The 18,001-nt window shown below is 44.0% G+C and overlaps 2 protein-coding genes across 3 annotated transcripts in view; one reads left to right on the forward strand and one right to left on the reverse strand.

Moving 5' to 3' along the window:
• TC2N (tandem C2 domains, nuclear) overlaps nt 1–5,561 on the reverse strand; it is a 51,774-nt gene extending 46,213 nt beyond the window's left edge. The window contains exons 1-2 of one of the 2 annotated variants that reach the window (XM_043516658.1): nt 4,955–5,004; nt 4,851–4,906 (exon numbers count right to left, since the gene is read on the reverse strand). The gene's annotated coding sequence lies outside the window, so the exon portion shown is untranslated. Of the gene's footprint in view, nt 1–4,850; nt 4,907–4,954; nt 5,005–5,427 lie in introns of those variants that run through there. The other variant, XM_038405649.2, reaches the window with a different exon arrangement.
• On the forward strand, nt 4,231–7,429 carry LOC119857335 (protein IQ-DOMAIN 14-like). Its single transcript, XM_038406102.2, has 3 exons — nt 4,231–4,348; nt 4,990–5,582; nt 7,151–7,429. Exons 1-3 carry the CDS (start codon nt 4,231–4,233, stop codon nt 7,205–7,207), a joined length of 768 nt encoding a protein of 255 aa, XP_038262030.1. The 3' UTR covers nt 7,208–7,429.
• The last annotated feature ends 10,572 nt before the right edge of the window (nt 7,430–18,001 follow it).

The following is an 18,001-nucleotide window of genomic DNA, read 5'->3' on the forward strand; positions in this document are numbered from 1 at the left end:
GGCTTACAGGGTTGGCTTACAGGAAATTAAAATCAACAAAGGGGGTGGCTTTGTGAGAAACTGAATGGCCCCCTCAAGGATAGAACTCAAAACCTCAAGGACAGAACTCAAAACTGGGTTTAGCAGGCCGTTGATTTCACAGAGGGAGGGAGGAGAAAATGAATACAAAACAAATCTGGTCTATTTCTTGTTTTGAGCCACTTCATCTATCTTTATACATCTTGCTGGCAGCAGATTGTGCAGTTCGACCGCTAGCCATCGTCATCTTCTGGGTGCTCGGCAGAAGACAGTGCAGTAGGATTACTGGCCATAGTCTTCTGCTAGCTGCAGATTAATAAACAGTGCACTGCCAGTAGGGCTCAATCGCCATGAGACAAAACAAGGGAAATGACCTTGCTGAGTCACTCCCATGTTTGCCCAGGCGCCCGGTTAAAAGAGCACCCAGGACTACGTCGACGACGGCTACCAGTCCTACTGCACTGTCTGCTGCTAAAAGGCAATAAATTGTTGCTCTGTAGCAATGCAGTACCACATCCGCCAGCACCCAGGAGACATACTGTGACGCAAAAAGAAAAGGAGTACTTGTGGCACCTTAGAGACTAACAAATTTATTAGAGCATAAGCTTTCGTGAGCTACAGCTCACTTCATCGGATGCATTACCGATGAAGTGAGCTGTAGCTCACGAAAGCTTATGCTCTAATAAATTTGTTGGTCTCTAAGGTGCCACAAGTACTCCTTTTCTTTTTGCGAATACAGACTAACACGGCTGCTACTCTGAATACTGTGACGGTTAGCTGAGCGGGCTCCATGCTTGCCGTGGTATGGTGTCTGCACAGGTAACTCAAGAAAAAAGGTGCAAAACGATTGTCTGCCCTTGCTTTTATGGAGGGAGGGAATGGGGGCCTGACAATATGTACCCAGAACCACCCACGACAATGTTTTAGCCCCATCAGGCACTGGGATTTCTACCCAGAATTCAAATGGGCTGCGGAGACTGCAGGAACTGTGGGATAGCTACCCAGAGTGCAAAGCTCCCGAAGTCGACGGTTGCCTCGGTACTGTGGACACACTCCGCCAACTACATTCACTTAGAGCATGTGTGTGGGGACACACACACTCGACGGTATAAAAACGCTTTCTACAAAACTGACATCTATAAATTCGACCTAATTTCGTAGCGTAGACATACCTTTATGATATTTTTGGTGGACAGACAGCTCATGAAAATGAATCTTCACTAGGGCTGGTCAAATATTTTCAATTTTCACTAGAGGACAGAATTTCAGAACAAAAGCAAGGGTGCAATCCAGAGAGAAGATAAGCATCAGCATTTATAGTGAGGGTGGTTTTAGGGTTTTTAATAATAATAATAATAATAAAGCACTGACAAGGTAACACCTAGCTAAGATGACAGTCAGACAAACACACATACTAAGCAGAAGAGATGTAACCTAGCTAATTCTGTATGTTCTGATGTGCTAACATAGCTAGGAGACATTATGCAATACCGATAGGTTCAAACCAAACCCAGGATCTAACTCTCCTCCTAGTTTAGGCTCCAATCCTACATATATTTATGCTCATGATTAACTATATTCACATGACGACAAAGTGGGTATTCACCCACAAAAGCTTATGCTCCAATACATCTGTTAGTCTATAAGGTGCCACAGGACTCTTTGCCGCTATATTCACATGAGTAAATCTTGGGAGTTCAATGGAATTACTCCTATGAGTAAAGTTAAGCATGTGCTTATCTATTTGCAGGATCAGGACCTCTGGGAAATCCATAAGCAGATTCTTATTCAGAATCCACACACACACACTCTTACTTTAAAGCCACTGCCTCTCGTATTTATATAAAATGTATTCGGAGTTCATTATGTATCCCCAATCGCTGATTCTTCTCTCTAAGGGTCCCAATGAAAATCTTAGATGTGTGTTTGCTATCCAAATAAAATATATTTAGAACATTTTAAATTGTAACACCTCCCCATTATCATGAACAATTCTCTCACCATCTAGATGGCTGGAGGAAGAGGGGGATCATCCATTGATGCAACCATCAGGCTACCAGGGAAATCAAGTAGTATTATTCACTGGGAGAATAACAGGATTGAACACAAAGCTCTCTTTGAAGTCAGTGAGAGTTTGACCCTTGACTTCAAAAGGAACAGGTCCCAAATTCTGTGTTTGGGGAGTTAGGGATTTGTCTGAGGAAGATTAGAGTGAGGATATTTACCAGATTTAAGGCATCTGAAGAAATGTACTAACTTGCTCTAAATACAGTTAGGTAGGTTGCAAAATTAAATAAAAGCCTAAAGAAAGAAGGGAATGAGTAGTTTTGCTAACGGTCAGACAAGACCCACTGGTTAATTGAAATAACCAGTGCCATCTCAATTAAGCAAAGTCCAAATTAAAAGAGTATTATTGTCAGTTTAGCCCAGAGTGCAGGAATGAACATCTTTGAACACAAATTACTTCTACTATTGGTTGCTAGATTTGCTAGTGAGGAAAGTCCAGGGCCTAGTTCTCCTCCTCTCATTGTTACAACTCCATTGACTTCAGCGGAGTTACTGCCAATTTACACCAGTGTAAATTAAAGGAGATTCAGTGCCACAATATTTGCCCTTTCATTCTTAACTAGTGAACTGTGTTGCCTTCAGTATGGCAGCATGCCTAATGCTTAAAGAAAGTTATAAGATGAGCTTAATTACAACCTATCTTTATTCTTACAGTGCTACTTGTAGCTCATGAAAGCTTATGCTCTAATAAATTTGTTAGTCTCTAAGGTGCCACAAGTACTCTTTTTCTTTGAACATACCCAGTAACTCAAGCACACAGAATGCATTAACAAAAGTACAGCCTGGCTTTAGAACAGGATGTTTTGAAGCCACTTCTAATTCACAAATGATACTTGGAGTTTAATAGACCAGAGTTAATAGACAAAGCATATTATAACTTAGAATATGTTGATTTGAGGTGTGTTCTATTGCTAATAAGAGAGAGATGCCTCAATTGACAATACTCTACTTTTGTTTGTGGTTTGGCTAAACGACTAGTTCTGTAAAGAGCTCCTCCGCAAGTGATTAGATTAGTTACAATGCTCCTTGTGTGAATTTAAGAATTAACAATATCCAGTTGAATTTTGGTCATAATCAGTCTTGGTTTACATGAAATATTTTCATTTTAAGTCAAACAGCTTCATACAGTACTGATGGTTTAGTAACTGGTTCAATGTGAGAATTCTGAATATATGGGATTACAACTGGACTATGGCATAGTTTATGCAAAGGTAATACTTCTATGGTTGAATGTAGTAACTACTTCCACCATCGAGCTCCATTCTTGGCTGTTTGTAACTTGAAGGAAAGACCTGTTGCGAGCAGATTTTTAATAGGACACTGTCAACTTAAAACGAATATGATCATAATAAAAACAAAAGCCCCAGTCTTGCAAACTGTTGCATGCAGATGGATCCCTTCAGAATCCCACTGACTCAATTTGACTTCCACTCAAGTCAACGGAAATTGTGGGTGCTCAGCCCCTCTCATGAGCAGATCATTAGCCATTACTAATGTTTACAACTGATACTTTGCCAGCTGAAATTACACGGAACTCCCTTTATCCCATTAGCAAAAGTGACAAAGATTCAGTGATTTTATAAAAACTAATGCCCTGATCTAGCAAACACTTGTGTGTGTCTTTAACTTTACACACGAACAGTCTCATACATAAAGTTAACCATACACAACAGTTTGCAGGATCAGTGCATTAGTTTGCTTTGCTTGCACAGGAGCCTTGTATATATCAGCATGGAATGATAATCTGCACTCTAATATTTTAGATTTTGTATGTGCATTAGGTTTATATACATATATGTCAATTCACACCCCAATCAGCTCTTAACAAACCAAATGGTTACAGTTAAAGGCCCTAATCAGAATTTCTTCAAACACCTTCTCCTAACTCTGTTCCTAGTCACTCTTAGGTAACACTTGTTGCAATAGCCAGACACAGCATGAATTACAGAGCATGTTGCTGTGGCAGTGTGGGTTTACAATAATGTAGTGCTTGTGAAACCTGCAGAGCTAAACTTTAGTCTTCAGATTAGCGATTACATAAGGGGGGGGGGGCATCAACTCAATTGTGTCTAGAGCCCACCACTCCGACTGTGGGGACTGTCAGACACCCCTTCAAAATAAGTGCTTTATCGGTTATGCAGCTAGATGGCCAACTCGCTCCTGCAATTTGCCAAGGAGAGCGGGCTGGCTGCATCTGGCACAGAGAGGGCAATATCGCAATGTAGCGCCCTGGATACTTTCCCTAATGTTAGGGTGCAACAAGGCAAGACACGGGGTTGAGGCTGCCTAGGAGGTTTTCTTTATTAGGCCTTTGAAGGACAGAGCAACTTCATTCCCTAACACCGAGTGGTTTGTTTTAAAGGGAGCCCGCGCTCAGAAGGCCTCCGCCCGGGTTTTCAGACTGGGTAAGTAACCGAGCGCATGCTGCTGCTAGCCCCCTACAGAGGGGTCAAGTTGCAGTTAGGGGCTTCCGCTGCGCTTTGCGGTTAGGTTTAGCGCCACAGGGAAACCCTTTAACCCGTTGCCGCATCCCCTGGAGAGTTAAAAGGGCCGGCGAGGCTGGGACAGGCGGAGCGCGGGAGAGCCCGGAACTTTAGCGCCGCCTCAAACAGGCCAGCAAGATCCCCCGCGCCAGGCGAGAGTGCGCCGAAAATCCCAAAGGGAGGCGCTGCCCCGCAGGGACCCCCCCCGGGCGCCAGCTGCTGGGGTTCCCGCTCGGACCCCGCGCCGATGCCGCTGGCAGTCCCGGGGCCTGGGCTGCTTACCTCGGCAGTCTCCGCCGGGGCAGGGCGGCTCCTCATCCTCCTCCCGACGGGCGGCGCAGCGGAGCGGCCCCGCTGGAGACTCCTGACGGCTCCCTAGGGCGCCGGGGCCAGGCAGAGGCTGGGGGCGGACCAGCGTGAGAGACCCGCCGCCAACCTCTTCCCCTCCTCACAGGGGCCGGGGCTTGGCCCACCCGCTGCGGAGCTTCCTCCGGGCGGGCAGGGCACTTGGCCGCTGGGTGCCGGGCTCCCTCGCCATGCTGCCGAGCGGACGGCGCTTGCACCTGCTCTCCCCGGCGCGCGCCCTCGCCGCCCCGCACAGCTGCCTCCTACCCCCGGCACCCCGCTCCTGGACCTTGCCCCCGCTACCTGCAGGCTCGGTGCGGTTCCCTCCCAGCTTCAGCCTCTCCCCGCCCCTCCTGTACGCAGCTGGCTCTAAGCTTTAACTGCCGGGGCTTCCCTCGCCGGCTCCCGCAACACAGCTGGGGGCTGGGCTCAGCCCCGCTCCCCCCGAGAGCGGTTCCGGTGCCGCGGCTCTCCGCCTTCGTCGCTCGTCTCCCCGAGGCACTGGCTTCCTTACCTGCCCGGGGCTCTCCTTCACGCCGGCTGCAGCAGCCTTTCCCCTGGGGCCTAACGCTTGACAAGTCCAGGCTGCCAACGAGGGAGTGTCCAAGCTCGCAGTCCCGGCCCGCTGTAAAGCTCAGGTGTCCTCCCTCCGTGGAGCGGTTCCCCTCGGTGAGTGATTGATCGCTCTTGTGAGGAGAGGAGGGAGCTGGCTCCCCTGGTAAATTCCCGTCTGCGAGGCGGACCCCGCAGCTCCTCACAGGTGTGGCTGCTCATGGGATTTCTCACAGGGCCAAAACTCAGGCCCCATTTCATTAAATTGGCTTCCCCGTTACTGTGGCACTTAGGTGCCCATCCTGCTTCCCACTGAAGTCAATGGCAACATTCCCCATGAACGAATTGGGACTGGGATTAGGCCCTTATTATCAGGATTGGGCCCACATGCTATGGTGAGGAGTGCAATCAAACCTCTATAGAAGAGAATATTTAGGGCAGAGTGAATCATTATTTATATTGTTATAATGCCCAGAGGCCCCAGTCAGGAAACAGCTCCCCATTGTGCTAGGCCCTGTACCGTAAAGCTCCCGGGTCTATAAAATACTTCACAATCTCTACAGTGAAAAAAGAAAAGGAGTACTTGTGGCACCTTAGAGACTAACAAATTTATTAGAGCATAAGCTTTCGCTTATTTGTTAGTCTCTAAGGTGCCACAAGTCCTCCTTTTCTTTTTGCGAATACAGACTAACACGGCTGCTACTCTGAAATCTACAGTGAAGCAGTTACTCAGAATTTTCCCCAGGAACATTTGCTCATTTCTAGACTCAGTCACTTGCTGAATGTTTTGTGAGATTCCAAAATGTTTACATAGGTTCAGTGTTTACATAGGTCCCCTCTTTCCCCCACTTCCCCTTCCTCCCTCCCAGTTCTGGCAAGGTTCAAAACCAGAAATGACAAAATCCCTTGAGAGAGGCTCTACTTGTGGAATTTTCAGCTGTAGAAATGGAAAATAGAGACACCAGGCACTCAGGATTTCCACTGCAATTCTGCATAATCTAGGAACTTGGAAAGTTCAAAAAAGTCTCCAAATTTTGAGTGATCATACTAAATGCAGCTGAACTATAGCGCTTTTATAGCCCCCAGTCCTAGAATATTTAAAATTCATATTGTCACAGATCTGATGCCAACTACGAATATCATATCTGTCACCATGCTATGTGCATGGCCACATGAAATTTCAGAGCCTCAGCTCTTCCTACTCCAAAAGCCTAGGCTCTTAATCTCTGTCACCAGTACAGAGCCAACTGCCAGATGATTGAGCGACCCTTGTTCTCTCCAGCAGAGGGCACGCTAGCTAATATGCTACAATATTTTAAAGGCATAAAAGTAATTTGCTACTGTTTCTAAAACATCTGTTTGTCTGTAGCTTACTTTAAATAAATCTTTCAAGACATCACTTTAAATTAATTGAGTTGAACAATATATTTTCACTGTTCATGACAACTAACAGTTGATTTCATAGTTTCCAAGGCCTGAAGGGCCCACTGTGATCATCTAGCCTGACCTCCTGTGTAACACAGGCCAGGGAACTCCCCAAAATAATTTCTAGCGCAGATCTTTTAGAAAAACATCCAGTCTAGATTTTAAAATAGTCAGTGATGAAGGCTCCACCATGACCCTTAATAAGTGGTTATAATGGTTGTTTACTCTGATTGTTAAATTTTTTTTTTCCTTTTTTCCAGTCAGAATTTCAACTTCAACTTCCAGCCATTGGATCACGTTATATCTTTGTGTGCTAGATTGAAGAGCCTATTATTAGATAGTTGTTCCCCATGTAGGTACTTATTGTCATCCGCGATCCCTTGGGGTCAGGGATGATCTCTTTCACAGGTTTTATTTTTCATGGGTCCTTTGGTGACTGAAGAGTCTGATTCTTGAGCCACAGGCTCGTTGGCAGACATTGCAGGTGGTGTTGAAAGATGGGATTGGGTCACGATTGCTGCATGACAGTTGTCTTTCTTTTCTAGCATATTTCTGCAACCAGGGCAAGGCAATTTTCCTCAAAAGTGGACGTTCCCTCTCTGACAATTCTTCGCCAGTTATCCCTATCCTGGGCTGCTGTCTCCCAGGGTACGGTGTTAATGCCACATCTCTTGATTTGCATTACAGTGCAAATAAGTGATGGTCAAATAAACACCACCCTATACCGGAAACCTACTGACTGCTATACTTATCTACATGCCTCCACCTTCCATCCAGAGCACATCACACGATCCATTTTCTACAGCCAAGCCCTAAGCTACAACCGAATTTACTCCAATCCCTCAGACAGAGACAAACACCTACAAGATCTTTATCAAGCATTCTTAAAACTACAATACCCACCTGGGGAAGTGAGGAAATAGATTGACAGAGTGAGATAGGTACCCAGAAATCACCTACTCCAGGACAGGCCCAACAAAGAAAATAACAGACCACCACTGGCCATCATGTGAAGCCCCCAGCTAAAACCTCTCCAGCACATTATCAACGATCTACAACCTATCCTGAAAAATGATCCTGCACTCTCACAGACCTCGGGAGGCAGGCCAGTCCTCGCTTACAGACAGCCCCTCAACCTGAAGCAAATACTCACCAGCAACTACACACCACACCACGGAAACACTAACCCAGGAACCAATCCCTGTAGCAAACCTTGTTGCCTACTCTGTTCCCATATCTACTCTAGCGACATCATCAGACAACCTAACCACATCAGCCACACCATCAGAGGCTCATTCACCATCACATCTACTAATGTGATATATGCCATCATGTGCCAGCAATGCCCCTCTGCCGTGTACATTGGCCAAACCAGACAGTCTCTACGTAAAAGCATAAATGGACACAAATCGGACATCAGGAATGGTAACATACAAAACCCAGTAGGAGAAAACTTCAATCTTCCTGGACATTCTATAACAGATTTAAAAGTAGCTATACTTGAACAAAAAAACTTCAGAAACAGACTTCAAAGAGAAACAGCAGAACTAAAATTCATTTGCAAATTTAACATCATTAATTTGAGTCTGAATAGGGACTGGAAGTGGCTGGCTCATTACAAAAGCAGCTTTGCCTCTCCTGGAATTGACACCTCCTCATCTATTATTGGGAGTGGACTACATCCACCCTGATCAAATTGGCCCCATCCACACTGGTTCTCCACTTGTGAGGTAACTCCCTTCTCTTCATGTGTCAGTATAATAATGCCCGAATCTATAATTTTCACTCCATGCATCCGATGAAGTGGGTTCTAGCCCACGAAAGCTTATGTCCAAATAAATCTGTTAGTCTTTAAGGTGCCACCGTACTCCTTGTTGTTTTTGTGAATACAGACTAACATGGCTACACCCTGATACTTGACATCTCTTGATGTTTACCTTGAAGGTGTCTTTAAAGCGTTTCTTTTGGCCTCCTCGTTTCCTTTCTCCTTTGGTGAGTTGGGCATACAGCAGTTGTTTTGGTAAGCGTACATCAGGCATGCGCACACAGTGCCCGTTCCACCTCAGCTGGTGCTGGATAATCAGGGCCTCAACACTGAAGATGTAGGCATCTGTGAGGCCACTGACATTGGTGTGAGGATCCTCCCACTTGATGTTGCTGATCTTCAGAAAAAAGTGCCGGTGCTGGCATTCCAGGTTTTTCGGGTGTTTTCTGTAGGTCACCCAATTTTCACAGCTGTAGAGGAAAGTTGGGATTACCACTGCTTTATAAACTAAAAGTTTAGTACAAATTCTGATGTTGTGATTGTTGAACACCCCGTGAGACAGTCTGCCAAAGGCAAGGCTGGCACAGCGAATTCTGTGCTGAATCTCGATGTTTATATCTGCCCTCTGTAAGAAATAGCTGCCAAGATAGGCAAAGTATTCTACATTTTTCAGATCTTCTTTGTCAGTATAGATCTTCCCTCCTGGGTCTGATGATGGAGCAGGGACGGGGCTTGTGAAGAACTTTTGTTTTGCCGATGTTCAGAGTTATCCCTAGGCGTTTGTAAGCTCCAAAGAAGCAATTCAGGGCTGGTTGAAGATCCTCCTTTGAGTGTGCAACTACAGCACAATCATCTGCGTACTGGAGTACTTATCACCTGTGTACTTATACACTGTAGTCAAGTCACCTCTGAACTTTCTTTGTTACGATCAATAGATTGAGCTCCTTGAATTTATCACTGTAAGGCATGTTTTCTAATCCTTTAATAATTCTCAAGGGTCTTCTGTGAACCCATCTCCAATTTATCAACATCCTTATTGAACTGACTACACCAGAATTGGACACTGTATTCCAACAGTGGTCACACCAATGCCAAATACTGAGGTAAAATAATTTCTCTACTTACTCAAGATTTCCTCTGTTTATGCAGGTTGGCATTAGCCCTTTTGGCTACAACATCTCACTGGGATCTCATGTTCATGTCTGCCATGTGTCTTAATCTCTGAGACACTGCTTCATAGGATAGCATCCCCCATTCTGTAAGTATGGCCTACATTCTTGTATACATTTATATTTAGCCATATTAAAACACAGTGTCTGAAGGGTTAATGTTTCTGAAATATTTCAGCTCCAGGAGATAATTAAGTTCTTGTACTGATGATCAGTGTTAAACCAACTACAGTCCTGTATATTCTGGCATAGTCAGCTGACAACCATCAGCATCTATTCCTTGTCCAGCTTTCAGGATTTAAAACTAGGGCTCTGCAGGGACACACAGCAAAGGGTGCCTGGCCCAGGTCTATGCTTAGCCATTAAAGAAAGCTATCTTATCCATAGCCTTCTGAGAGAGAAAAGTGCCCAGCAGGCAAGGTCTTTAAACAGCAGAATATAAGTTATTTTCAGCCAGCGCCTGTACGGAGTTAATACATCTTCCTTGCAGCCAGCTTCTGCAGCTGGAGTCTTTCAATTCCATAAAAACTTCTTCAGCCAGACTCTTTCCCTTGAGTTCTCATTGGGAGGAACCCCAAACTGCATCTCTTCATCCTGCCTGTCCTAATGAAGAATAATCTCTGCTGGATTCCGCCTTTTCCACCCCAGTGCAACCTTTGCAGTTTAACAGACACCTGGCTCCCCTTCTCTGCTCATTGAGAGTTTAAACCTTTTCTCCCCCAGACACAGGTTGTGGGTCATACCCTTCATTATATAGAGCTGTCATAATTCAACCAGAGGCTATTACCTTTGAGTTTCCTTTTTTCAAGTATGTATTTAATTTAATACTTTCCTGACATTTCTCACTGAGATTTCTAGTTACTGTTTGTAATGGCAGCCAGATATTCAATACTGCAGTACTTCTGGAACACAAATCTAATACACTATTCAGCTGTACTGATGTGTTGTGAATGGCAGGGTTGTCTCTGAGGTAGCTGGGCCTTCTTCAAGCTCTCAAATTGGCATTGGCCAGGAACTGGATGGGATGTGGAGGGCAGGGCATGTGGGACAGTGATGTGATTTGTTCTCAAGGCTGGACACTGGGTTCTGTGTAAGCTGGAGTTTCCATCTTGGCTCCATCTTCAGCCCTAGAGAATGACAAACGTATGGGTCACTGGGGGAAGATAATCATCTGAGTGGAACAGGTGCAGTTTCTTCGCAAGAAGGACGTGGAAGAAGGCGTTTCTTGCCATTGTTTCTGCCTGGGCATCCAGGATTAGTGATGAAACCAGGAAAATCATGAGATGTCATACCATCTTGATTAATGGAGGATAGGTTGATGGAGAGGTCAGTGCCATGGTTCTGGCACTGCTTAACGGTATCATTTAAGTCTTCTTTGGATTCAGTACAAGCCAGCTGCTCTTCATCTGAGCACTGACCTTGTGCAGGCTTTGTGATGCCATTGTCATATCTACTGCCAAGGAGATAGAACTAGATACCTTCAGCATATTGTGGACAACAGAGCCCATGGCATCGCAGGACCTTTTCAAAGCGTCTTAAGTCTATGAGAATGTGCCAGGCAGTGGGTCTCTGACTTTAAGACCTAGTACACTACATCTAAAAATCACAGTGGGGTCCTGGTCCACCTCTAGGGCTCCTAGGCACTATAGTAATACAAACGGTCAATAATAGTGGGCATACCACCTTTGTCATTTTAATCAGTATAGTTAAAATAGTTTCTCATTCTGATATTATGTTATAAACCAACCTATATGCACCACATGACTGTGCGACCTGTTCTACAATTTTGCAACCACTATGCAAGGGGAAAGGAGAACCAAGTAGGAGGTTGTAGTCTACAGCTCACAGGAGGAAAGTTTTGAAACTTGAGATGTCTTTGGCGTTGTCTTTATTTCGGTGCAGATCATAGAACAGTTGGACTCTGTTCAATAGTAAAGTTACAATTGTTCCCAATATTTCAATGCTTAGGAAAAAAACAGGAAAGACCTGTTCCAGGAAAGATTATAACATTGAAAACTGCCCATAAGAACACCTGACCCTGCTATACTTTTATTTTTTGTAAATAATTTCCATGGCGTTACATTAACAAACATAAAAGCTCATGAACTCTGGTATCTGAAGCAAATATTGTTTAACATCTGGCATCTGGCACATATTCCTCCTGTGGGATGGATTGTTTGTGCAGAGCTTTATTGAATAATATTAAGAATGAATTACAAAATATTGCAGTTACATAATGCTGCACTGTCTGTACAGACAGCTGCAGCTGTCCACACTCACTCACCTGAAAGTACAGGCTCCAGAACTATTGCCACAAGTATCAGCAAGGTTATTAATTCAAAACCAAATCATTTATTGACAAGATGACATCTTTAAGATAGCCACATTTTTAGTGCATTGAACTATTTATTTGCATTCATATTTATTTCTATGCAACCCGGGCAGCTGTCACGAGCCCCAGACCCTCCATTTGTCCAGGGTGAGGAGTTGGGGTGCCCAAAAGCAGCCACCAGCCCATGTCTCTGCCCTCCAGGGCCCACTGTCCAGGACAGATGCAGGGTCCGGGGCTCCCCACAGCAGCCCAGGCTCCCTGGGCAGCTCTTACCATGCCCTGACTTCCGGCCAGGCCAGGAGGCAGGGCCATGGGGGAAGGGGAGGAGCAGGCGGTGGGGCCCCATGAGGTGTGTGGGTGGGGACCCCCAATGTTCTTTGTGCCAATAAATCTTAATCTGCCTCTGATCAGGATAGCTCCATTTTAAGTCCATTTCCAATTTCAATAGAGCTATGCTGATTTCTATCAGCTGAGGATCTGGTCCATGACTGTGTCATCTCTTACAGGTTATGCAGGATTGGAGCTGGGCAATATTTAGCTGAGAATCCTATCCAAACCCTCAAGGAAAATCCAGAGTAGTGTAAGAAGTGGTGATAGTGATTCGGTAGGCAGTCCTCTTACCATTGAGTCAATACTAAACCAATAATCCATTCTTCTTCATCAACAAATTAACATTTATAGTACAACAGCACCTAGAATTCTCAGTCAATTGAGGGATCCATTGTACTAGGTGCTGTATGTGACAGGTATGGCAAAATCCTGGACAAACCATATGTAATTAAGTTCAACTTAATTCAAAATAGTTTAAGTATTTTAGGAGTTCACTATATAAAAATGCAAATATTTATGTATTATTGTGGAATTATATGTAGCATCTCTATGCCTTGCTGGGGAATAACACAGTGTGTATAGGAACGGAACTGTGTAGCCTGGTAATACCCTGGTTAAGAGGGAGAGAGACAGATATCTCCACCCAAGAGAGCTGACAGAAGACTGAAGGTGGGTGTCCTTGCTGGACCATAAAAGACAAATACAGCTGCAGTTGCCCTGAATTATGACACCGTACTGACATATAACAAAACAGTCCCTGCCCCAGAAAGCTTACAATCAAGTATAAAAGAAATAACATATAGATGAGCCAAAACAGGGGGGCATGTGGGGTGAGAGGACAGGGTAAGAAACATCACTGAGTATTGTAGCACAGATTGCCTGTGTGTGCAATTCTTAGGCAATAGGAAACAGCAATCAGTAGATATTCTACTCTCTGTACAAAACTGCTATTGATATCACCAGGAGTTCCATGCCAGGAATGAGGAGACTATAGCCCATAGTGGAATGTATCCTCACCTTGATGGACAGGGTTTTACAACTCCTGTTAAGCTGAATGCGTAAATCCATGCTCCATGAGCTGAGTGTATATATATTTACCCAGATCACATCAGAGACTAAACAGAGCAGGATGTGTTCCATTCATATGTAACTCGATCTCATAACTTGAGCTTCATTATCAATTACATTCCAAACCAGTGTTAGCATAAACACTAAAAGCTGCAAATTGCAAAGCATTTATTCTTGAAAGTATTTGATTGACAGAGTAATTCCAAACAACTGGAGGCATCAGTAATAATTATATGTGTAACATGTATTGCAAGGAAAGGTAGCTATATTTGATATTTATTGATGCTCTGACAGGAAACATTCATGTTTACCGTGAAGGCTGGTCCTTTGCTAACTTTGAAACACCCATCCATTTGAAAGTATTCCTATATTTTCAGCAGTCACTATTGCTTTAATTCCTTAATACCATAAGAGCCACATATGTGGTAGCAAGGCATTCTGGGGTGAAGGGTTAATCATTTTGCTGCAGCTCAAGGATTAACATCACATTAAAAACACATGTATATGTATCCAAGCGATGGGATGAAAAATTACCAGTGCGGGTGAAAGGTACTCAAGCAGACAAGGATGTGTTCACTGCTTATTCAAGGACTAAGTAAACTTTACTGCACACTTCTCAGTCAATGCACTGATTGCTCCCCAAGTGCTGTCAGTTAAAACAACGCAGATTTGTAATCTTCAAATCTATCATTAACATGCAAAGGTCAAGCAGACTTTGCTTTGAACCCTGTTTCAGTGTTCTAGAATTTGGCGATCATCTTGTAATGATATGGTGACTGAATTATGGAAGAACCGTGGCAGGGAGAGATATTTAAAGGTAGAACGGGAAATTAGACACCGAGAAGATCCTTACTACTCCTCTTATTCTTGAATAGCACCTTTCATCCAAGAGGACCTCAACATGCTTTATAAACTATGGGATAGATTGGGAACTTCTTACTCATGCTGATGAGCAGTTACTCACATGAGTCATCCAAATGAAGGCAATAGGATTAACGGTGTGAGAAACTGCTCCCTAGTACAAATACTGGATTCGTAATCTGGCTTTATAGAATTCACTTCCCCTCTCAGTGATGTAGGCCCCGGGGTACTGAAATGGAGGAAGGGGTTAACAGCATTCAGTAGCACCAGACACACAGGAGAGGAGGAGTGCTTACTGCCAGTGAGAGTGCAAGGGGAAATTTAGGTAGGTAGAATGCAATTCCCCAACTGGGATTTAGGCAGGAAAGTTGGGTTAATACCCCTATCCTTAGGAAAAATGCAACAGGAAATGTAGTGACTACAGATTGTCAAGACCTCAGTTTTACACCTTAGCCAAAAGACGACATGTCCAGCTGTGCAGTGTCTCAGTACTGACAGAGAGAAGAGTGCAACCTCTTCATGCATTATCCAGATTTCCACAGCCCTTGTGGGTTTTCCCTGAAGAAAGACAACCCTCATCTGCTTTGCCTGTGAAATCATATAAAAAGGCTAGTGGAACAGCCCCTAGCAGAGGACAGCCCTTGGCCATGGAAATAGATTATCCTTGTGCTGTAAATAGGGCCAAAGGAGGGGGCAGTAGTGCTATATACAAACCCAGAAGACAGTGACACTCCTGTGATTATAACAGCACTGACCTTAAAAGCACACAGGGAAACAGCTAGAGAGAGGCCTCCGTGTTCAAAGCTGCGAGCCTGAAGTCAGGCTTTTAAAGCCATATTTAGACACCTTAATGGAAGTGACTTACTTTCCACACAAGCCCCTTTTCTATGGCAGTGCACGTGAGTTGCTCAGCAGGTTTAATAATCAGGCCATTTCTATTTAGAGGCCCCCATAGGGCTGCCAGAGCCTGATTTTAGGCTCCCAGTTTGAAAATTTTGGCCATGGACCATAGAACAGTACTAACAACATTTAGCATGGGTAGATTTATTGGGACATTTGGTTCTCCTCACTGGTTTCTAACCAGTATTCCTGCCCTGGGGCTCCTTTCCCCTTCCCATCAACTACTGCACCATGCTCTTTCAACATCACTTGATTCAGAGTTTGCAGTGCAATGACTTCAGTGCACTGGTAACATTGTTAAAGAGCAACTTAGCTGTCAATTTGTATTTGAAACTGCTAAAGATCTTTATCAGCACCGTGAATAGCTTGTAAATCAATATATTCCCAATGAATGTCAAATTGACATGGCACACATTACTGCAGTCAGCCGTAGGAGTTATTTGGTGAGAGGCAGGAAAAGCAACACTATGACCCAGCGTCATTTAGCCCCTAGACAAAGGAAATACAGTCAATGCCTCAAGTGCCTTTGGAATTTACTGTAATAAACAATGGGAGAACATTCCACTTGAAAAAAAACAAATTAGAGATAATTAAACCTGTCATGCAGAAAAACTGGAAATACTTTCTTGTATTAGAGCCATAAGCCATGTAGCACATGTGGGGATGAAAACTAACAACTGGTTATTGATTTAGTGATCAGGAAGTCCCCCTGGAACTTATGGCCACCAGACTGAATTGTCTGATTTAGATCATATTAAGTTATTCGTTACAAAGGCTAGTTCACCCTGCAAAGCTAAGGGTGAAATTCTGACCTCAGCAGCTACCTGTGCACTCTATACCTTCCCTCAAAGGCAAAGAGCCAGATTGTTGGGACAGCATAGAGTGAAACTACCCCAGGGCCCAGGAAAGTACATCACCTCCCCACCAGGCAGCAACAGCATACCACATGTGAGAAGGTGCAGCATGCACTCCCCCTTACAGCTGGCTAGCTATGTTTGCCATGTGTTGGGATAGGGCCTGGCTAAGGCCCCATGGGAGCTAGCTGGAAGTGGTGCCTGCATTCAGAAGAGTGGAGGGGAGTATAAGTGATCCTCTACTTCGATGGGCAGTTTGAGGAGGAGGAAGGCCCCATGTGCCCATCTCTCTCCCTGCACACCTGCTGAAACGTTAATCTGTCTTAAGCTTTCGTGAGCTACAGCTAAGGCTCATGTTATGCTCAAATAAATTTGTTAGTCTCTAAGGTGCCACAGGTACTCCTTTTCTTTTTGCAAATACAGACGAACACGGCTGCTACTCTGAAACAAAAATCAGTGGGAGAATAAGCTGAGACACATGCACACAAAAGCTAGTTGCAGTCTAGATGGATGTTCAAACTGTGAATCCGTGCAACAACATTAATGTCTTCTACTTTCTTAAGAATGAAATTTTAATTATCCAGGACATTCACTAATCGTGGCTTATTATCTAGTACCACATGGCATATTTAAAGGAACACTGATATATAGCTATAATACTATATATTTTGTAACAGCACTTATGCCTGATAGATGTAATGATATCAAACTCACTCAATTTCCTTTGTAAAGAGGTTTCCTCAGAATGAATGCGTTAAATGGAATCAAAACCACCATTTAGAAAACGTATCACATTCAGAGCAATGGTCACAACATAGTTTAATTCAATTATAGTTTTATTGGAAATGTATTTTTATTAAAAAAAGCTTTAAGAACAGTCCCACAAGGGGCAAAACAGTACAAGAATTACTCTTTTTCAGATACAAATGAAGTAAGGGTTTGTACATTAAAGTGTCACGAGCAACAGTGAAGCCATCTATTTTAAATTACAGTTATCTCTTTTGTTACAACCTAGGGTTACAAAACATAGCAAGTGTTTAGAAATCTGGAAAGCCTGCATGGAAGGTTTAGGGAAATGACTGTTTAAACAGAAGCAGAAGTTTAATGGAACAGCTGCTGAGCTAGGCAGTGAATCTGTCCCTCCAGCTATCGCTAATTACATGAGAAACAGTTATACCTTTGCTATTTTGGAAGCTCTGGCTGCCTTTTAGTATTAATTATTAGATGATAGGTTGAAGCAGCAGTAGGATAAGCAAGAGACTTGGAATACCTTAAACAAAAGTAATTGGACGTTTTCCTGCCTTTATAAGGTCTGAACAGAGCTTCCTCCTGCCAAAGTTCCTAAAGGGACAGGAAAAAGGTGTTCAGGCTGAGGTGGCAAGAAGCCAATCCCCACTATTCTTTCAGGATTTTGCCTTCTTCCTTTTCATCTAGCCTCTCCTGAAAGCTTATATACCCACCAATCAGGCAATCGGCTCCTCTGTGTTCTTGTGGTGAGAACATGCACTTAATCCCTTTATAAGACAAGGGTGATTGGATGTTTGGGGTGGTGATCCCCTGCTTTCCAGAATCATGTGGGATCCCTTCATCCTAGAGCTATATACAGCACACACACATTTTTCTAAAGAAATTGTCTGTCTCTCTTTGGGTGTTTATCTATGGCAGCTGCAGTGATGCTATAGACGCAGATTTGAAGGTGACAACCCCTTATTTTCATAACTCCCTGATTTAATTACAGTTTTGGCCCATCATAGTCTTCTAATCTTAGCCGATGGGTCTGATTCTTCATTGACCTGCACCTTGTGTAGTCACTTCAACGGGTACAAAGTGCT

Source organism: Dermochelys coriacea, chromosome 6 (genome assembly GCF_009764565.3).
Source record: "Dermochelys coriacea isolate rDerCor1 chromosome 6, rDerCor1.pri.v4, whole genome shotgun sequence".
Taxonomy (NCBI): Eukaryota; Metazoa; Chordata; order Testudines; family Dermochelyidae; genus Dermochelys; species Dermochelys coriacea.

Bases quoted from the DNA above. Each gene is read 5' to 3' on its own strand.
- LOC119857335 (XM_038406102.2), top strand. From the start codon at position 4,231: ATGGCCAACTCGCTCCTGCAATTTGCCAAGGAGAGCGGGCTGGCTGCA. The intron at 4,349-4,989 runs GCAAGACACGGG...GACCAGCGTGAG, and splicing joins TAATGTTAGGGTGCAACAAG to AGACCCGCCGCCAACCTCTT. The intron at 5,583-7,150 runs GTGAGTGATTGA...CCTTTTTTCCAG, and splicing joins CCGTGGAGCGGTTCCCCTCG to TCAGAATTTCAACTTCAACT.